Below are 21,559 nucleotides of genomic sequence, written 5' to 3'. Positions count from 1 at the left end.
GACGTGGGTCTGTGTCTGCGATTCCCCCACACGGTGATGGGACGTGGGTCTGTGTCTGCGATTCCCCCACACGGTGATGGGACGTGGGTCTGTGTCTGCGATTCCCCCACACGGTGATGGGACGTGGGTCTGTGTCTGCGATTCCCCCACACGGTGATGTGACGTGGGTCTGTGTCTGCGATTCCCCCACACGGTGATGGGACGTGGGTCTGTGTCGGTGCTTCCCCCGCACGGTGATGGGACGTGGGTCTGTGTCTGCGATTCCCCCACACGGTGATGGGACGTGGGTCTGTGTCTGTGATTCCCCCACACGGTGATGGGACGTGGGTCTGTGTCTGTGATTCCCCCACACGGTGACGGGACGTGGGTCTGTGTCTGCGATTCCCCCAGACGTTGACAGGATGTGGGTCTGAGGCTCAGGAGAGGGACACAGTACAGAAAGACAGAGCTGTTAACAATATCGGTTTATTCTGGGCAATGAGCGCACCACAAACAGTGATTTAAATTCCACACCGGAAACACGAGTAGAAAGTTCAACAACAATAAAGATGGTCACAGTGCTGTAACCTTCCACAGCAGAAACCAGCACCATAACAAATGGATAATCAATCAGTCAATAATCAATTCCTCCAGTTCGTGCGTCTGAAATCTTCAAACATTCATCAAACCAATTTACATGATGATGATTTGGATCTGTGGAGACAGAGAGACTGTGAGAGACACAAACAAAGAGAGAGAGACAGAGACACACACACATACACAGAGACACAGAGAGAGAGAGAGACAGAGAGAGACAGAGAGACAGAGACACAGAGACAGAGAGACAGAAACACAGAGAGAGAGAGACAAAGACACAGAGAGAGAGAGAGAGACAGAGAGAGAGAGACAGAGACAGAGAGAGAGAGACAGAGAGAGAGAGACAGAGAGAGAGAGACAGAGAGAGACAGACAGAGAGAGAGAGACAGAGACAGAGAGACAGAGACACAGAGACACAGAGACAGAGAGAGACAGAGACACAGAGACAGAGAGAGACAGAGATACAGAGACAGAGAGAGACAGAGAGAGACAGAGAGAGACAGAGAGAGACAGAGAGAGACAGAGAGAGACAGAGAGAGAGACACACACCGACAGACAAAGATGCAGACAGACAGTGGTGCCTCGAGGTTAAATCAGTGTGAAGGAAAGGGTCATGGTGCTGGGAGTGGGGGAAAGAGAACAATTCCAATCAGCCGTCTGGTCCCACAATGTCCGTCTGCCTCTGCTGAGGCCCCTCAGGGAATTCCCAAGGGAATGGTGAAGGAGATGTAATCGCCAACAGCTCCCCAGTCCGGGCGTAATGTCTGGTAAATGCTGATCCAGGTAGTGAGTGCAGCAATCCAGAGGAGAAGACCCACTGCTGACCATTTTACATCTGCAGATACAATACAAACAACAACTGCATTGCTATAGCATCTTTAATGTAGTCAAACATCCCCGGATGCTTCACAGGAACATACATAAGACAAAATTTGACCCCGAGCCACATCAGGAGATATTCGGGACCGGTGAGCAAAAGCTCAGTCAGAGAGGTCGGTTTTTAAGGAGGAGAGAGAGAGAGAGAGGCCGAGAGGTTTAGGGAGGGAATTCCGGAGCTTAGGGCCCCCAGGCAGCTGAAGGCACGGCCGCCAATGGTGGAGCGATGGGAATCGGGGGATGGGCAAGAGGCCGGAATTGGAGGGAGCGCAGAGATCTAAGAGGTTGTAGGGGCTGGAGGAGGTTACAGAGATAGGGAGGGTTGTCGGGGCTGGAGGAGGTTACAGAGATAGGGAGGGTTGTAGGGGCTGGAGGAGGTTACAGAGATAGGGAGGGTTGTAGGGGCTGGAGGAGGTTACAGAGATAGGGAGGGTTGTCGGGGCTGGAGGAGGTTACAGAGATAGGGAGGGTTGTAGGGGCTGGAGGAGGTTACAGAGATAGGGAGGGTTGTCGGGGCTGGAGGAGGTTACAGAGATAGGGAGGGTTGTAGGGGCTGGAGGAGGTTACAGAGATAGGGAGGGTTGTCGGGGCTGGAGGAGGTTACAGAGATAGGGAGGGTTGTAGGGGCTGGAGGAGGTTACAGAAATAGGGAGGGTTGTAGGGGCTGGAGGAGGTTACAGAGATAGGGAGGGTTGTCGGGGCTGGAGGAGGTTACAGAGATAGGGAGGGTTGTAGGGGCTGGAGGAGGTTACAGAGATCGGGAGGGTTGTCGGGGCTGGAGGAGGTTACAGAGATAGGGAGGGTTGTAGGGGCTGGAGGAGGTTACAGAAATAGGGAGGGCTGTCGGGGCTGGAGGAGGTTACAGAGATAGGGAGGGCTGACGGGGCTGGAGGAGGTTACAGAGACAGGGAGGGTTGTAGGGGCTGGAGGAGGTTACAGAGATAGGGAGGGTTGTAGGGGCTGGAGAAGGTTACAGAGATAGGGAGGGCTGTCGGGGCTGGAGGAGGTTACAGAGATTGGGCGGGCTGTTGGGGCTGGAGCAGGTTATAGAGATAGGGAGGGTTGTAGGGGCTGGAGGAGGTTACAGAGATAGGGAGGGTTGTCGGGGCTGGAGGAGGTTACAGAGATAGGGAGGGTTGTCGGGGCTGGAGGAGGTTACAGAGATAGGGAGGGTTGTCGGGGCTGGAGGAGGTTACAGAGATAGGGAGGGTTGTCGGGGCTGGAGGAGGTTACAGAGATAGGGAGGGTTGTCGGGGCTGGAGGAGGTTACAGAGATAGGGAGGGTTGTAGGGGCTGGAGGAGGTTACAGAGATAGGGAGGGTTGTCGGGGCTGGAGGAGGTTATAGAGATAGGGAGGGTTGTCGGCGCTGGAGGAGGTTACAGAGACAGGGAGGGCTGTAGGGGCTGGAGGGGGATACAGAGATAGGGAGGGTTGTCGGGGCTGGAGGAGGTTACAGAGATAGGGAGGGTTGTAGGGGCTGGAGAAGGTTACAGAGATAGGGAGGGCTGTCGGAAGTTACAGAGATAGGGAGGGTTGTAGGGGCTGGAGGAGGTTACAGAGATAGGGAGGGCTGACGGGGCTGGAGGAGGTTACAGAGATAGGGAGGGTTGTAGGGGCTGGAGGAGGTTACAGAGATAGGGAGGGTTGTAGGGGCTGGAGGAGGTTACAGAGATAGGGAGGGCTGACGGGGCTGGAGGAGGTTATAGAGATAGGGAGGGTTGTCGGGGCTGCAGGAGGTTACAGAGATAGGGAGGGTTGTCGGGGCTGGAGGAGGTTACAGAGATAGGGAGGGTTGTAGGGGCTGGAGGAGGTTACAGAGATAGGGAGGGTTGTAGGGGCTGGAGGAGGTTACAGAGATAGGGAGGGTTGTTGGGGCTGGAGGAGGTTACAGAGATGGGGAGGAGGTATTTGAAAACGAGGATGTGAATTTGAAAGTGGAGGTGTTACTGGACCGGGAGTCAGTGTCGGTCAGCGAGTGACAGGGGGGTGACGGATGAACGGGACTCGGTGCGAGTTAGGACACGGGGGCAGCAGAGTTTGGGAGGATGTGCTGATGTTTGCAGGGAGTGGGAGATGGGCAGCCGGACAGGAGAACATAGCAATACATGGGTCTGGAGGTGACAGACTCGCTGAGAGACTTGGAAGGGAGGTGATGGGACGAAGGGCCTGTGGAGGGGGTGCGGTGGGTGGGAGGCCTGCGTTTACTCACATTTCCTGATCTGTGGTTGTTCGTTGAACTGCGGTTTAAGGAAAGCTTCCCTGAAAAACCAGACTACGTTCACCAGCCAAAGGAAAGGTAGCAAGGCAAAACCACCTGGGAAAACAGGAGCAGGAAAATTCAGCAGCACAGAAACAGGCCATTCAGCCCATCTGCTCCGTGCTGTAGTCTCTGCCCCACACGAGCCTCCTCCCCCACCCCCCCCCCACACCCCCCTCCCCATGCCACCATTGCTTCTTTCTCCAATCGCCTTAAACTGGTGTCCTCTGACTCTCCATCCTTCCATCAACGGGAACAGTTTCTCCCGATCGACTCCGTCCGGAGCCCTGGTGGTTTCGAACACCTCGATCAAATCTCCTCTCGACCTTCTCCTCTCTAAGGAGAACAGTCCCCAGCTTCTCCAATCTATCCACGTAACTGAAGTCACTCCTCCCTGGAACCGTTCTGGTGAATCTTTTCTGCACCCTCTCGAAAGCCTTCACATCCTTCCTAACGTGTGGTGCCCAGAATTGGACACAATACTCTAGTTGAGGCCGAACCAGTGTTTTATAAAGGTTCATAACTTCCTCGCTTTTGTCCACAATGCCTCTATTTAAAAGCCCGGGGTCCCGTGTGTTTTATTAACCGCTCCCTCAACCTGTCCTGTCACCGTCAATGATTTGTGCACATACACCCCCAGATCTCTCTGCTCCTGCACCCTCTCTAGAATTGTACACTTTATTTTATATTGTCTCTCCTCGTTCTTCCTACCACAATGTATCACTTCACACCTCTCTGCATCAAATTCCATCTGCCCCCCGCCCGCCCATTCCACCTGTCTATGTCCTCTTGTAGTCTATCGCTATCCTCCTGACACTTCACAGTACTTCCAGGTTTTGCGTCATCTGCACTTGTTGAAATTGCACACCCAAGTCTAGGTCATTGACATGCGTCAGGAAAAGCAGTGATTGGAAAACTGACCCCGTGGAACCCCACTATATACCTTCCTCCAGTCTGAAACATAACCGTTCACCCACGACTCTCTGATTCCTGTCACTCGGCCAACTTCATCTCCGTGCTGCGACGGTCTCTTTTGTTCCTTGGGCTTCAACTTTGCCGACAAGTCTGTCATGTGGCACTTTGCCAAACGCCTTTTGGACGTCCGTGTACACCACATCAACCACATTACCCTCATCGGCCCTCCCTGTTACCTCCTCAAAAACACTCCAGCAAGTTAGTTCAACACAATTTGCCTTTAACAAATCTGCACTGGCTTTCCTTAATTAATCAACACTTATGCAAGTGACTATTAAATTTGTCTAATCAAGGTTCAATACAGGTTTAACATAACCTCAGCAGGTCTGGCAGCATCTGTGGAAAGAGAAGCAGAGTTAACGTTTCGGGTCAGTGACCCTTCTTCGGAACTGACAAATATTAGAAAAGTCACAGATTATAAACAAGTGAGGTGGGGGTTGGGCAAGAGATAACAAAGGAGAAGGTGCAGATTGGACCAGGCCACATAGCTGACCAAAAGGTCACAGAGCAAAGGCAAACAATATGTTAATGGTGTTTTGAAAGACAAAGCATTAGTACAGATTAGGTGTGAATATACTGAATATAGAACATCAGCAAGTGCAAACCTGAAGAAAAACAACCTGAAAAAAACAGTGGGTAAGCAAACTGAACAAACTAAGATGAAATGAAATAAATGCAAAAGATGTAAAAAGGAATGCAAAAAAAAGGAAGAAAAAATAACTAAAAATGACTAAAAATGAAAGTAAAGTGGGGGGCTGTCATGCTCTGAAATTATTGAACTCAATGTTCAGTCCGGCAGGCTGTAGTGTGCCTAATCGGTAGATGAGATGCTGTTCCTCGAGCTTGCGTTGATGTTCACTGGAACACTGCAGCAATCCCAGGACAGAGATGTGAGCATGAGAGCAGGGGGGAGTGTTGAAATGGCAAGCAACCGGAAGCTCAGGGTCCTGCTTGCGGACTGAGCGGAGATGTTCCGCAAAGCGGTCACCCAGTCTGCGCTTGGTCTCCCCAATGTAGAGGAGACCACACTGTGAGCAGCGAATACAGTATACTACATTGAAAGAAGTACAAGTAAATCGCTGCTTCACCTGAAAGGAGTGTTTGGGGCCTGGGATAGTGAGGAGAGAGGAGGTAAATGGGCAGGTATTACACCTCCTGCGATTGCAAGGGAAGGTGCCCTGGGACGAGGACGAGGTGGTGGGGGTAATGGAGGAGTGGACCAGGGTGTCGCGGAGGGAACGATCCCTTCGGAATGCTGACAGGGGAAGGGAGGGGAAGATGCGACTGGTAGTGGCATCACGCTGGAGGTGGCGAAAATGGCGGAGGATGATCCTTTGGATATGGAGGCTGGTGGGATGAAAAGTGAGGACAAGGGGAACCCTGTCACGGTTCTGGGAGGGAGGGGAAGGGGTGAGGGTAGAGGTGCGGGGAATGGGTCGGACACGGTTGAGGGCCCTGTCAACCACAGTGGGGGGAAATCCTCGGTTGAGGAAAAAGGAGGTCATATCAGAAGCACCGTCATGGAAGGTAGCATCATCAGAGCAGATGCGTCGGAGACGGAGAAACTGGGAGAATGGAATGGAGTCCTTACAGGAGGTAGGGTGTGAAGAAGTGTAGTCGAGGTAGCTGTGGGAGTCAGTGGGCTTATAATGGATATTGGTAGACAACCTATCCCCAGAGATGGAGACAGAGAAGTCGAGGAAGGGAAGGGAAGTGTCAGAGATGGACCATGTAAAGGTGAGAGAAGGGTGGAAATTGGAAGCAAAGTTGATAAAGTTTTCTAGTTCGGGGCGGGAGCAGGAAACGGCACCGATACAGTCATCAATGTACCGGAAAAAGAGTTGGGGGAGGGGGCCTGAGTAGGACTGGAACAAAGAATGCTCGACATATCCCACAAAAAGACAGGCATAACTAGGACCCATGCGGGTACCCATAGCGACACCTTTTACTTGAAGGAAGTGCGTGGAGTTGAAGGAGAAGTTGTTCAATGTGAGAACAAGTTCAGCCAGGCGGAGGAGGGTGGTGGTGGATGGGGACTGGTTGGGCCTCTGTTCCAGGAAGAAGCGGAGAGCCCTCAAACCATCCTGGTGGGGGATGGAGGTGTAGAGCGATTGGACGTCCATAGTGAAGAGGAGGCGGTTGGGACCAGGAAACTGGAAATTGTCAAAATGACGTAGGGCGTCAGAAGAGTCACGGATGTAGGTGGGAAGAGACTGCACCAGCGGAGAAAAGATAGAGTCTAGATAGGAAGAAATAAGTTCAGTTGGGCAGGAGCAGGCTGACACAATGGGTCTGCCGGGACAGTCCCGTTTGTGGATTTTGGGAAGGAGATAGATCTCTGACACTTCCCTTCCCTTCCTCGACTTCTCTGTCTCCATCTCTGGGGATAGGTTGTCTACCAATATCCATTATAAGCCCACTGACTCCCACAGCTACCTCGACTACACTTCTTCACACCCTACCTCCTGTAAGGACTCCATTCCATTCTCCCAGTTTCTCCGTCTCCGACGCATCTGCTCTGATGATGCTACCTTCCATGACGGTGCTTCTGATATGACCTCCTTTTTCCTCAACCGAGGATTTCCCCCCACTGTGGTTGACAGGGCCCTCAACCGTGTCCGACCCATTCCCCGCACCTCTACCCTCACCCCTTCCCCTCCCTCCCAGAACCGTGACAGGGTTCCCCTTGTCCTCACTTTTCATCCCACCAGCCTCCATATCCAAAGGATCATCCTCCGCCATTTTCGCCACCTCCAGCGTGATGCCACTACCAGTCGCATCTTCCCCTCCCTTCCCCTGTCAGCATTCCGAAGGGATCGTTCCCTCCGCGACACCCTGGTCCACTCCTCCATTACCCCCACCACCTCGTCCTCGTCCCAGGGCACCTTCCCTTGCAATCGCAGGAGGTGTAATACCTGCCCATTTACCTCCTCTCTCCTCACTATCCCAGGCCCCAAACACTCCTTTCAGGTGAAGCAGCGATTTACTTGTACTTCTTTCAATGTAGTATACTGTATTCGCTGCTCACAGTGTGGTCTCCTCTACATTGGGGAGACCAAGCGCAGACTGGGTGACCGCTTTGCGGAACATCTCCGCTCAGTCCGCAAGCAGGACCCTGAGCTTCCGGTTGCTTGCCATTTCAACACTCCCCCCTGCTCTCATGCTCACATCTCTGTCCTGGGATTGCTGCAGTGTTCCAGTGAACATCAACGCAAGCTCGAGGAACAGCATCTCATCTACCGATTAGGCACACTACAGCCTGCCGGACTGAACATTGAGTTCAATAATTTCAGAGCATGACAGCCCCCCACTTTACTTTCATTTTTAGTCATTTTTAGTTATTTTTTCTTCCTTTTTTTTTGCATTCCTTTTTACATCTTTTGCATTTATTTCATTTCATCTTAGTTTGTTCAGTTTGCTTACCCACTGTTTTTTTCAGGTTGTTTTTCTTCAGGTTTGCACTTGCTGATGTTCTATATTCAGTATATTCACACCTAATCTGTACTAATGCTTTGTCTTTCAAAACACCATTAACATATTGTTTGCCTTTGCTCTGTGACCTTTTGGTCAGCTATGTGGCCTGGTCCAATCTGCACCTTCTCCTTTGTTATCTCTTGCCCAACCCCCACCTCACTTGTTTATAATCTGTGACTTTTCTAATATTTGTCAGTTCCGAAGAAGGGTCACTGACCCGAAACGTTAACTCTGCTTCTCTTTCCACAGATGCTGCCAGACCTGCTGAGTGAATCCAGCATTTCTTGTTTTTGTTTCAGATTTCCAGCATCCGCAGTATTTTGCTTTTATTTTAGTGTTTAATTCACTGCCACTTCTCTTCCAGGAATGCCTACCTTGAAGAAGTTCTGCTCTTCTCTCCGACGGGATTTTCGTTTGTCTCTTTTACCTTGTTCACCTTCATTGCTTTCTATTTCCCTCCTGGTGTTTGATAAGGTATCTACCAAAACTCGTTTTCACAGCCACATCTCCTTCCTCAGTGACTGTCTCCGGCTCCGACTGATTCCACGTGGATTCCAACTGCAGTTTCACCCATCATGCTTTGAAACCACCCAGGATCACAGGTATCTCCGAGAAATACAACATTCCTCGGACTGCTACTCTCGCCGCATCCTGAGATCTACACTCAGTGCTATGCGCCGCCATATGCACACACTGGACCTCTCTCTCCAGCAGCACCGTCTCACCTTATCTCAAATCTGTTCTACTCCGCAGTTTCATCTCATCTTACGTCTCATCCGACGCATGAACAAAAAACTTTTTTTCTTCCTTTCAGGTGTTAAGGAACGCAAGCTCCAGCAGCTGATGGGGACTAGTGCCCCTCCAGATCCTCCTTCCGCTTCACTTCCCTCTGACCCCACCCCTTCTGATCTGACCCCTTGCCGTGTATTCACTATACCCTCTGACCTCCCCCTCTCTGATGCTGAGCGTTCTGTACTCAGCAAAGGACTCAGTTTTATCCCCTTACGCCCCCACCTCAATGAATTTCGCGCTCGGCATGACGTTGAGCTCTTCTTCCGTCGCCTCCGCCTCCGGGCTCACTTCTTTGACCAGGAGTCCTCCCCCCGACCAGCAGACCCATTCACCCGCCTCCAGCATTCTCCCTCTACCTGGACCCCTCACCCTGGCCTCTTACCCGCTCTTGATCTCTTCATTGAAAACTGTCGGCGAGACATTGGTCGTCTCAATTTCTCTGCCCCCCTCACTCACTCTAACCTGTCCCCCTCTGAACTTGAGGCACTCCGTTCTCTCAGGTCCAACCCCGACATGGTCATCAAACCTGCAGACAAGGGTGGTGCTGTTGTTGTATGGCGTACCGACCTCTACCTTGCAGAAGCTCAACGCCAACTCACAGACACCTCTTCCTACCTCCCTCTGGACCATGACCCCACCACCGAACATCAAGCCACCGTCCAAAGGACTGTCACTGACCTCATCTCCTCTGGAGATCTTCCCTCTACAGCTTCCAACCTCATAGTCCCGCAACCCCGGACAGCCCGCTTCTATCTCCTTCCCAAAATCCACAAACGGGACTGTCCCGGCAGACCCATTGTGTCAGCCTGCTCCTGCCCAACTGAACTTATTTCTTCCTATCTAGACTCTATCTTTTCTCCGCTGGTGCAGTCTCTTCCCACCTACATCCGTGACTCTTCTGACGCCCTACGTCATTTTGACAATTTCCAGTTTCCTGGTCCCAACCGCCTCCTCTTCACTATGGACGTCCAATCGCTCTACACCTCCATCCCCCACCAGGATGGTTTGAGGGCTCTCCGCTTCTTCCTGGAACAGAGGCCCAACCAGTCCCCATCCACCACCACCCTCCTCCGCCTGGCTGAACTTGTTCTCACATTGAACAACTTCTCCTTCAACTCCACGCACTTCCTTCAAGTAAAAGGTGTCGCTATGGGTACCCGCATGGGTCCTAGTTATGCCTGTCTTTTTGTGGGATATGTCGAGCATTCTTTGTTCCAGTCCTACTCAGGCCCCCTCCCCCAACTCTTTTTCCGGTACATTGATGACTGTATCGGTGCCGTTTCCTGCTCCCGCCCCGAACTAGAAAACTTTATCAACTTTGCTTCCAATTTCCACCCTTCTCTCACCTTTACATGGTCCATCTCTGACACTTCCCTTCCCTTCCTCGACTTCTCTGTCTCCATCTCTGGGGATAGGTTGTCTACCAATATCCATTATAAGCCCACTGACTCCCACAGCTACCTCGACTACACTTCTTCACACCCTACCTCCTGTAAGGACTCCATTCCATTCTCCCAGTTTCTCCGTCTCCGACGCATCTGCTCTGATGATGCTACCTTCCATGACGGTGCTTCTGATATGACCTCCTTTTTCCTCAACCGAGGATTTCCCCCCACTGTGGTTGACAGGGCCCTCAACCGTGTCCGACCCATTCCCCGCACCTCTACCCTCACCCCTTCCCCTCCCTCCCAGAACCGTGACAGGGTTCCCCTTGTCCTCACTTTTCATCCCACCAGCCTCCATATCCAAAGGATCATCCTCCGCCATTTTCGCCACCTCCAGCGTGATGCCACTACCAGTCGCATCTTCCCCTCCCTTCCCCTGTCAGCATTCCGAAGGGATCGTTCCCTCCGCGACACCCTGGTCCACTCCTCCATTACCCCCACCACCTCGTCCTCGTCCCAGGGCACCTTCCCTTGCAATCGCAGGAGGTGTAATACCTGCCCATTTACCTCCTCTCTCCTCACTATCCCAGGCCCCAAACACTCCTTTCAGGTGAAGCAGCGATTTACTTGTACTTCTTTCAATGTAGTATACTGTATTCGCTGCTCACAGTGTGGTCTCCTCTACATTGGGGAGACCAAGCGCAGACTGGGTGACCGCTTTGCGGAACATCTCCGCTCAGTCCGCAAGCAGGACCCTGAGCTTCCGGTTGCTTGCCATTTCAACACTCCCCCCTGCTCTCATGCTCACATCTCTGTCCTGGGATTGCTGCAGTGTTCCAGTGAACATCAACGCAAGCTCGAGGAACAGCATCTCATCTACCGATTAGGCACACTACAGCCTGCCGGACTGAACATTGAGTTCAATAATTTCAGAGCATGACAGCCCCCCACTTTACTTTCATTTTTAGTCATTTTTAGTTATTTTTTCTTCCTTTTTTTTGCATTCCTTTTTACATCTTTTGCATTTATTTCATTTCATCTTAGTTTGTTCAGTTTGCTTACCCACTGTTTTTTTCAGGTTGTTTTTCTTCAGGTTTGCACTTGCTGATGTTCTATATTCAGTATATTCACACCTAATCTGTACTAATGCTTTGTCTTTCAAAACACCATTAACATATTGTTTGCCTTTGCTCTGTGACCTTTTGGTCAGCTATGTGGCCTGGTCCAATCTGCACCTTCTCCTTTGTTATCTCTTGCCCAACCCCCACCTCACTTGTTTATAATCTGTGACTTTTCTAATATTTGTCAGTTCCGAAGAAGGGTCACTGACCCGAAACGTTAACTCTGCTTCTCTTTCCACAGATGCTGCCAGACCTGCTGAGTGAATCCAGCATTTCTTGTTTTTGTTTCAGATTTCCAGCATCCGCAGTATTTTGCTTTTATTTAACATAACCTCTCTGCTTTTCCAGTTCTATCCCTCCAGACACTAATCCCAGAGATTGCTTTGTATTCCTTTTGCACCCAGGTAAGTGGAGAGTATTCCCGTGACAGTGAAGGAACGGCGATATAGTTCCAAGTCAGGATGGTGTGTGACTTGAAGGGGAACTTGCAGGTGGTGCTGTTCCCATTGTGTCTGCTGCCCTTGTCCTTCTAGTTGGTAGAGGTCACGGGTTTGGAAGGTGCTGTCTAAGGAGCCTTGGTGCGTTGCTGCAGTGCATCTTGTAGATGGTACACACTGCTGACACTGTGCGTCGGTGGTGGAGGGAGTGAATATTTGTGGATGGGGTGTCAATCAAGCGGGCTGCTTTGTCCTGGATGGTGTCGAGCTTCTTGAGTGTTGTTGGAGCTGCACCCATCCAGGCAAGTGGAGAGTATTCCATCACACTCCTGACTCGTGCCTTGTAGATGGTGGACAGGCTTTGGGGAGTCAGGAGGTGAGTTACTCGCTGCAGGATTTCCAGCCTCTGACCTGCTCTTGTAGCCACGGTATTTATATGGCTACTCCAGTTCAGTTTCTGGTCAATGGTAGCCCCTAGGATGTTGATAGTGGGGGATTCAGCGATGGTAATGCCGTTGAATGTCAAGGGGAGATGGTTAGATTCTCTCTTGTTGGAGATGGTCATTGCCTGGCACTTGTGTGGAGCGAATGTTACTTTGCCCACAGACTGCACCCTTGATTCCCCAAGACGTTCCTCACCCAGATAGTATTTACGACAAAGGTCCAGTTTATCCTCATTGCTGACTCTCTCCAGATTCATCCTGCCTGTCGTTCTGGTATCTACAGAGATAGAGAGAGGGAGGGAGAAAGAGAGATGTTTAAAGAGCATCAAGGGGGAGGGGGAGGGGGAGAGGGGAGAGGGGGAGGGGGGGAGGGGGGAGGGGGGAGAGGGGAGAGGGGAGAGGGGAGGGGGGAGAGGGGAGGGGGGGAGAGGGAGAGGGGAGGGAAGAGGGGAGAGGAGGGGAGAGAGGGAAGGATAGACTCCCCTCCTCCTCATTCCCGCCACCCCCCTCACACCCCCTCATTCCCTCCTCCCCTCAGTCCCTCACACCCTCATTCCCTCCTCTCCTCCTCCCCTCAGGTCCTCCTCCTCCCCTCAGTCCCTCATTCCCTCCACTCCTCCTCAGTCCCTCACCCCCTCATTCCCTCCTCCCTCACCCCCTCATTCCCGCCTCCCTCACCCCCTCATTCCCGCCTCCCTCACCCCCTCATTCCCTCTTCCCCTCAGTCCCCTCACCCCCTCATTCCCTCCTCCTCACCCCCTCATTCCCGCCTCCCTCACCCCCTCATTCCCTCTTCCCCTCAGTCCCTCACCCCCTCATTCCCCGCCTCCCTCACCCTCTCATTCCCTCTTCCCCTCATTCCCTCCTCAGTCCCTCACCCCCCTCATTCCCTCCTCCTCCTCAGTCCCTCACCCCCTCCACTCCTACTTCCCTCACCTCCTCATTCCCTCCTCTCATTCCCTCCTCCCTCCACTCCTACTCCTCCTCCTCCTCTCCCTCAGTCCCTCCTCTCCCTCATTCCCGCCTCCCTCACCCCCATCATTCCCTCCTCCCTCCACTCCTACTCCTCCTCTCCCTCATTCCTCCTCTCCCTCAGTCCCTCCTCTCCCTCATTCCCGCCTCCCTCTCCCCCCTCATTCCCTCCTCCCTCCACTCCTACTCCTCCTCTCCCTCAGTCCCTCCTCTCCCTCAGTCCCTCACCCTCTCTCACTCACCGGGACCTGATTCTGGATTTTTTTCCGGTTTCTCTTCCGGAACTTCCGGTTCCGCTGGGACTACATTTCCCGAGATGCCCCGCGTACCTGCGCAGGCGCAGTGATAAAGAGGCGAATGGCGAGCAGCAGAGGGCGCTGCAGGGGGAAGAGTGGTGGCAGAGGGGGGGGGCAACTGAGGGTGTGAGGGGGGGCAACTGAGGGTGTGAGGGGGGGCAACTGAGGGTGTGAGGGGGGGGCAACTGAGGGTGTGAGGGGGGGGCAACTGAGGGTGTGAGGGGGGGGCAACTGAGGTGTGAGGGGGGGGCAACTGAGGGTGTGAGGGGGGGCAACTGAGGGTGTGGGGGGGGCAACTGAGGGTGTGGGGGGCAACTGAGGGTGTGAGGGGGGGCAACTGAGGGTGTGAGGGGGGCAACTGAGGGTGTGGGGGGCAACTGAGGGATTGAGGGGGGCAACTGAGGGTGTGGGGGGGGCAACTGAGGGTGTGAGGGGGGGCAACTGAGGGTATGGGGGGCAACTGAGGGTGTGGGGGGCAACTGAGGGATTGAGGGGGCAACTGAGGGTGTGGGGGGGCAACTGAGGGTGTGAGGGGGGGCAACTGAGGGTGTGAGGGGGGGCAACTGAGGGTGTGGGGGGGCAACTGAGGGTGTGGGGGGCAACTGAGGGATTGAGGGGGGCAACTGAGGGTGTGGGGGGGCAACTGAGGGTGTGAGGGGGGGCAACTGAGGGTATGGGGGGGACAACTGAGGGTGTGGGGGGGGACAACTGAGGGTGTGGGGGGGGGCAACTGAGGGTGTGGGGGGGCAACTGAGGGAGTGAGGGAGGCGAGTGAGGGGGGGAAACTGAGTGTGTGAGGGGGGGGCAACTGAGGGATTAAGGGGGCAACTGAGGGTGTGAGGGGGGGCAACTGAGGGTGTGAGGGGGGGCAACTGAGGGTGTGAGGGGGGCAACTGAGGGTGTGAGGGGGCAACTGAGGGTGTGAGGGGGGGCAACTGAGGGATTAAGGGGGGTAACTGAGGGTTGTGGGGGGCAACTGAGGGTGTGGGGGGGCAACTGAGGGTGTGGGGGGGGCAACTGAGGGATTAAGGGGGGCAACTGAGGGATTAAGGGGGGCAACTGAGGGTGTGGGGGGGCAACTGAGGGTGTGAGGGGGCAACTGTGGGATTAAGGGGGGGGCAACTGAGGGTGTGGGGGGCAACTGAGGGTGTGGGGGGGAACTGAGGGATTAAGGGGGGCAACTGAGGGTGTGGGGGGGGAACTGAGGGATTAAGGGGGGCAACTGAGGGTGTGGGGGTCAACTGAGGGTGTGAGGGGGCAACTGAGGGATTGAGGGGGGGCAACTGAGGGTGTGAGGGGGGGCAACTGAGGGGTGGTGAGGGGGCAACTGAGGATTGAGGGGGGCAACTGAGGGTGTGAGGGGGGCAATTGAGGGTGAGGGGGGACAACTGAGGGAGTGAGGGGGCAACTGAGGGTGTGGGGGGGCAACTGAGGGTGTGAGGGGGCAACTGAGGGATTAAGGGGGGCAACTGAGGGTGTGGGGGGGCAACTGAGGGTGTGAGGGGGCAACTGAGGGATTAAGGGGGGCAAATGAGGGTGTGGGGGGGCAACTGAGGGTGTGAGGGGGCAACTGAGGGTGTGAGGGGGGCAACTGAGGGTGTGAGGGGGGCAACTGAGGGTGTAAGGGGGGGCAACTGAGGGATTAAGGGGGGCAACTGAGGGTGTGGGGGGGGCAACTGAGGGATTAAGGGGGGCAACTGAGGGTGTGGGAGGGGGGCAACTGAGGGTGTGAGGGGGCAACTGAGGGATTAAGGGGGGCAACTGAGGGTGTGGGGGGGGCAACTGAGGGTGGTGAGGGGGGCAACTGAGGGATTAAGGGGGGGCAACTGAGGGTGTGGGGGGGGAACTGAGGGATTAAGGGGGGCAACTGAGGGTGTGGGGGGGGAACTGAGGGATTAAGGGGGGCAACTGAGGGTGTGGGGGGGGGGACAACTGAGGGTGTGGGGGGGGGCAACTGAGGGTGTGGGGGGGCAACTGAGGGAGTGAGGGAGGCAACTGAGGGAGTGAGGGGGGGAACTGAGGGTGTGGGGGGGCGCAACTGAGGGTGTGAGGGGGGCAACTGAGGGTGTGAGGGGGGCAACTGAGGGTGTGGGGGGGCAACTGAGGGGTGTGAGGGGGCAACTGAGGGATTAAGGGGGGCAACTGAGGGTGTAGGGGGGGCAACTGAGGGGTGTGAGGGGGCAACTGAGGGATTGAGGGGGGCAACTGAGGGTGTGAGGGTGGCAACTGAGGGTGAGGGGGGGACAACTGAGGGAGTGAGGGGGGCAACTGAGGGTGTGAGGGGGCAACTGAGGGATTAAGGGGGGCAACTGAGGGTGTGGGGGGCAACTGAGGGTGTGAGGGGGCAACTGAGGGATTGAGGGGGGCAACTGAGGGTGTGAGGGGGGGCAACTGAGGGTGTGGGGGGGGACAACTGAGGGAGTGAGGGGGGCAACTGAGGGTGTGGGGGGGGCAACTGAGGGAGTGAGGGGGGCAACTGAGGGATTAAGGGGGGCAACTGAGGGTGTGGGGCGGGCAACTGAGGGTGTGAGGGGGGCAACTGAGGGATTTAAGGGGGGCAACTGAGGGTGTGGGGGGGCAACTGAGGGTGTGAGGGGGCAACTGAGGGTGTGGGGGGGGACAACTGAGGGAGTGAGGGGGGCAACTGAGGGTGTGGGGGCGCGCAACTGAGGGAGTGGGGGGCAACTGAGGGAGTGAGGGGGGCAACTGAGGGTGTGGGGGGGGCGCAACTGAGGAGTGGGGGGGGCAACTGAGGGTGTGAGGGGGGGCAACTGAGGGAGTGGGGGGGAGCAACTGAGGGAGTGGGGGGGCAACTGAGGGTGTGAGGGGGGGCAACTGAGGGTGTGGGGGGGCAACTGAGGGAGTGAGGGGGCAACTGAGGGTGCGAGGGGGGCAACTGAGGGTGCGGGGGGGGCAACTGAGGGTGCGAGGGGGGCAACTGAGGGAGTGAGGGGGGGCACAACTGAGGGAGTGAGGGGGGGCACAACTGAGGGAGTGAGTGGGGGCAACTGAGGGTGTGGGGGGCGCAACTGAGGGAGTGGGGGCAACTGAGGGTGTGAGGGGTGGCAACTGAGGGAGTGAGGGGGGGCAACTGAGGGTGTGGGGGGGTGCAACTGAGGGAGTGGGGGAGCAACTGAGGGTGTGAGGGGGGCAACTGAGGGTGTGAGAGGGGCAACTGAGGGAGTGAGGGGGGCACAACTGAGGGAGTGAGGGGGGGCACAACTGAGGGAGTGAGGGGGGGCAACTGAGGGTGTGGGGGGCGCAACTGAGGGAGTGGGGGCAACTGAGGGTGTGAGGGGTGGCAACTGAGGGAGTGAGGGGGGGCAACTGAGGGTGTGGGGGGGTGCAACTGAGGGAGTGGGGGAGCAACTGAGGGTGTGAGGGGGGCAACTGAGGGTGTGAGAGGGGCAACTGAGGGAGTGAGGGGGGCAACTGAGGGAGTGAGGGGGGCAACTGAGGGAGTGAGGGGGGCAACTGAGGGTGCGGGGGCAACTGAGGGTGCGAGGCGGGCAACTGAGGGAGCGGGAGGGCAACTGAGGGTGTGAGGGGGGCAACTGAGGGAGTGAGGGGGCAACTGAGGGTGTGAGGGGGCAACTGAGGGAGTGAAGGGGGCAACTGAGGGTGTGAGGGGGGCAACTGAGATGGTGAGGGGGCAACTGAGGGTGTGAGGGGAGCAACTGAGGGAGTGAGGTGGCAACTGAGGGTGTGAGGGGGGCAACTGAGGGAGTGAGGAAAGGGGCAACTGACAGAGTGAGGGGGCAGCTGAGGGTGTGAGGGGGGAAAATGAGGGAGTGAGGGGGCAACTGAGGGTGTGAGGGGGGCAACTGAGGGAGTGAGGGGGCAACTGAGGGTGTGAGGGGCAACTGAGAGAGTGAGGGGGCAACTGAGGGAGTGAGGTGGCAACTGAGGGAGTGAGGGGCAACTGAGGGAGTGAGGGGCAACTGCGGGAGTGAGGGGCAACTGCGGGAGTGAGGGGGCAACTGAGGGAGTGAGGGGGGCAACTGAGAGAGTGAGTGGCAACTGAGAATTAGGGGGCAACTGAGGGAATGAGGGGGCAACTGAGGGAGTGCGGGGGCAACTGAGGGTGTGGGGGGGGCAACTGAGGGAGTGAGGGGGGCAACTGAGGGTGTTGGGGGGCAACTGAGGGTGTGGGGTGGGGACAACTGAGGGAGTGACGGGGGGCAACTGAGGGTGTGGGGGGGCGCAACTGAGGGTGTGAGGGGGGCAACTGAGGGTGTGAGGGGGCAACTGAGGGTGTGGGGGCGCAACTGAGGGAGTGAGGGGGGCAACTGAGGGTGTGAGGGGGGCAACTGAGGGTGTGGGGGGGGCAACTGAGGGTGTGGGGGGGACAACTGAGGGAGTGAGGGGGGCAACTGAGGGTGTGGGGGCGCGCAACTGAGGGAGTGGGGGGCAACTGAGGGAGTGAGGGGGGCAACTGAGGGTGTGGGGGGGCGCAACTGAGGGAGTGGGGGGGCAACTGAGGGTGTGAGGGGGGCAACTGAGGGAGTGAGGGGGGCAACTGAGGGTGTGGGGGGGAGCAACTGAGGGAGTGGGGGGGCAACTGAGGGTGTGAGGGGGGCAACTGAGGGTGTGGGGGGCAACTGAGGGAGTGAGGGGGCAACTGAGGGTGCGAGGGGGGCAACTGAGGGTGCGGGGGGCAACTGAGGGTGCGAGGGGGGCAACTGAGGGAGTGAGGGGGGGCACAACTGAGGGAGTGAGGGGGGCACAACTGAGGGAGTGAGGGGGGGCAACTGAGGGTGTGAGGGGTGGCAACTGAGGGAGTGAGGGGGGGCAACTGAGGGTGTGGGGGGTCGCAACTGAGGGAGTGGGGGAGCAACTGAGGGTGTGAGGGGGCAACTGAGGGTGTGAGAGGGGCAACTGAGGGTGTGGGGGGGCAACTGAGGGAGTGAGGGGGGCAACTGAGGGTGCGGGGGGGCAACTGAGGGTGCGAGGGGGGCAACTGAGGGAGCGGGCGGGCAACTGAGGGTGTGAGGGGGGCAACTTAGGGAGTGAGGGGGCAACTGAGGGTGTGAGGGGTCAACTGAGGGAGTGAAGGGGGCAACTGAGGGTGTGAGGGGGGCAACTGAGATGGTGAGGGGGCAACTGAGGGTGTGAGGGGAGCAACTGAGGGAGTGAGGTGGCAACTGAGGGTGTGAGGGGGGAAACTGAGGGAGTGAGGAAAGGGGCAACTGACAGAGTGAGGGGGCAGCTGAGGGTGTGAGGGGGGAAAATGAGGGAGTGAGGGGGCAACTGAGGGTGTGAGGGGGGCAACTGAGGGAGTGAGGGGGCAACTGAGGGTGTGAGGGGGGCAACTGAGGGAGTGAGGAAAGGGGCAACTGAGGGTGTGAGGGGGGCAACTGAGGGTGTGAGGGGGCAACTGAGGGAGCGAGGGGGGCAACTGAGGGTGTGAGGGGGCAACCGAGGGAGTGAGGGGGGCTACTGAGGGAGTGAGGGGGCAACTGAGGGTGTGAGGTGGCAACTGAGGGAGTGAGGGGGCAACTGAGGGAGTGAGGGGGCAACTGAGGGTGTGAGGGGGGCAACTGAGGGAGTGAGGGGGCAACTGAGGGTGTGAGGGGGGCAACTGAGGGTGTGAGGGGGGCAACTGAGGGAGTGAGGAAAGGGGCAACTGAGGGAGTGGGGGGGCAACTGAGGGTGTGAGGGGGGCAACTGAGTGTGTGGGGTGGGGCAACTGAGGGTGTGTGGTGGGGCAACTGAGGGTGTGGGGGGGCAACTGAGGGTGTGGGGGAGGCAACTGAGGGAGTGCGGGGGCAACTGAGGGAGTGGGGGGGCAACTGAGGGTCTGGGGGGAGGAAACTGAGGGTGTGGGGGGAGGCAACTGAGGGTCTGGGGGGGGCATCTGAGGGTGTGGGGGGCAACTGAGGGTGTGAGGGGGCAATTGAGGGAGTGGGGGGCAACTGAGGGAGTGAGGGGGCAACTGAGGGAGTGAGGTGGCAACTGAGGGTATGAGGGGGCAACTGAGGGAGTGAGGGAGAAACTGAGGGAGTGAGGGGGCAACTGAGGGAGTGAGGGGGAAACTGAGGGAGTGAGGGGCAACTGAGGGAGTGAGGGGCAACTGAGGGAGTGAGGGGACAACTGAGGGAGTGAGGGGGAAACTGAGGGAGTGAGGGGGCAACTGAGGGAGTGAGGGGACAACTGAGGGAGTGAGGGGGAAACTGAGGGAGTGAGGGGGCAACTGAGGGAGTGAGGTGGCAACTGAGGGAGTGAGGGGGCAACTGAGGGAGTGAGGGGACAACTGAGGGAGTGAGGGGGAAACTGAGGGAGTGAGGGGGCAACTGAGGGAGTGAGATGGCAACTGAGGGAGTGAGGGGACAACTGAGGGAGTGAGGGGGAAACTGAGGGAGTGAGGTGGCAACTGAGGGAGTGAGGGGGCAACTGAGGGAGTGAGGGGACAACTGAGGGAGTGAGGGGGAAACTGAGGGAGTGAGGGGGCAGCTGAGGGAGTGAGGGGGCAACTGAGGGAGTGAGGGGGGCAACTGAGGGAGTAGGGGGGCAACTGAGGGAGTGAGGGGGTAACTGAGGGAGTGAGGGGGTAACTGAGGGAGTGAGGGGGCAACTGAGAGAGTGAGGGGGCAACTGAGGGAGTGAGGTGGAAACTGAGGGAGTGAGGTGGCAACTGAGGGAGTGAGGGGCAACTGAGGGAGTGAGGGGGAAACTGAGGGAGTGAGGGGGCAACTGAGGGAGTGAGGGGCAAGTGAGGGAGTGAGGGGGCAACTGAGGGAGTGAGGGGGCAACTGAAGGAGTGAGGGGCAACTGCGGGACTGAGGGGGGCAACTGAGAGAGTGAGTGGCAACTGAGAGAATGAGGGGCAACTGATGGAGTGCGGGGGCAACTGATGGAGTGCGGGGGCAACTGATGGAGTGCGGGGGCAACTGAGGGAGTGTGGGGGAAACTGAGGGAGTGAGGGGGCAACTGAGGGAGTGAGGGGGGAAACTGAGGGAGTGAGGGGGGCAACTGAGAGAGTGAGGGGGGCAACTGAGAGAGTGAGGGGAAACTGAGGGAGTGAGGGGAAACTGAGGGAGTGAGGGGGAAACTGAGAGAGTGAGGGGGAAACTGAGAGAGTGAGGGGGGCAACTGAGGGAGTGAGGGGACAACTGAGGGAGTGAGGGGGCAACTGAGGGAGTGCGGGGGCAACTGAGGGAGTGAGGGGAAACTGAGGGAGTGAGGGGGCAACTGAGGGAGTGAGGGGACAACTGAGGGAGTGAGGGGGCAACTGAGGGAGTGAGGGGGCAACTGAGGGAGTAGGGGGCAACTGAGGGAGTGAGGTGGAAACTGAGGGAGTGAGGGGGCAACTGAGGGAGTGAGGGGGCAACTGAGGGTGTGAGGGGCAACTGAGAGAGTGAGGGGGCAACTGAGGGAGTGAGGTGGCAACTGAGGGAGTGAGGGGCAACTGAGGGAGTGAGGGGGAAACTGAGGGAGTGAGGGGCAACTGAGAGAGTGAGGGGGCAACTGAGGGAGTGAGGGGGCAACTGAAGGAGTGAGGGGCAACTGCGGGAGTGAGGGGGCAACTGAGGGAGTGAGGGGGGCAACTGAGAGAGTGAGTGGCAACTGAGAATTAGGGGGCAACTGAGGGAATGAGGGGGCAACTGAGGGAGTGCGGGGGCAACTGAGGGAGTGAGGGGGGCAACTGAGAGAGTGAGGGGAAACTGAGGGAGTGAGGGGGAAACTGAGAGAGTGAGGGGGAAACTGAGGGAGTGAGGGGGAAACTGGGGAAGTGAGGGGCAACTGGGGGAGTGATGGGCAGCTGAGGGAGTGAGGGGGCAACTGAGGGAGTGATGGGTAGCTGAGGGAGTGAGGGGGCAACTGAGGGAGTGAGGGGACAACTGAGGGAGTGAGGGGGAAACTGAGGGAGTGAGGGGGCAACTGAGGGAGTGAGGGGGCAACTGAGGGAGTGAGGTGGCAACTGAGGCAGTGAGGGGGCAACTGAGGGAGTGAG

General features: G+C 56.9%; 1 protein-coding gene across 1 annotated transcript; it reads right to left on the bottom strand.

Moving 5' to 3' along the window:
- Window positions 1-449: 449 nt before the first annotated feature.
- On the bottom strand, window positions 450-13,617 carry psenen (presenilin enhancer, gamma-secretase subunit). The gene is made up of 4 exons (XM_068018610.1): window positions 13,552-13,617; window positions 12,534-12,614; window positions 3,663-3,767; window positions 450-1,411 (listed from the first exon to the last, which is right to left on the bottom strand). The coding sequence occupies exons 2-4, from the start codon at window positions 12,592-12,594 to the stop codon at window positions 1,272-1,274; spliced, it is 306 nt and encodes a 101-aa protein (XP_067874711.1). The 5' UTR covers window positions 12,595-12,614; window positions 13,552-13,617; the 3' UTR covers window positions 450-1,271.
- Between the last annotated feature and the right edge of the window lie 7,942 nt (window positions 13,618-21,559).

Source organism: Heterodontus francisci, chromosome 39, assembly GCF_036365525.1.
Source record: "Heterodontus francisci isolate sHetFra1 chromosome 39, sHetFra1.hap1, whole genome shotgun sequence".
Taxonomy (NCBI): domain Eukaryota; kingdom Metazoa; phylum Chordata; class Chondrichthyes; order Heterodontiformes; family Heterodontidae; genus Heterodontus; species Heterodontus francisci.
The sequence above is the reverse complement of the archived record's forward strand: the minus strand, read 5'-3'. Positions and strand labels throughout refer to the sequence as shown.

Coding starts and splice junctions, on each gene's coding strand:
- psenen (XM_068018610.1), bottom strand. CDS start 12,594: ATGAATCTGGAGAGAGTCAGCAATGAGGATAAACTGGACCTTTGTCGT. Junction 3,768..12,533: donor TTGTCGTAAATACTATCTGG/GTGAGGAACGTC, acceptor CTGTTTTCCCAG/GTGGTTTTGCCTTGCTACCT. Junction 1,412..3,662: donor ACAACCACAGATCAGGAAAT/GTGAGTAAACGC, acceptor TTGTATCTGCAG/ATGTAAAATGGTCAGCAGTG.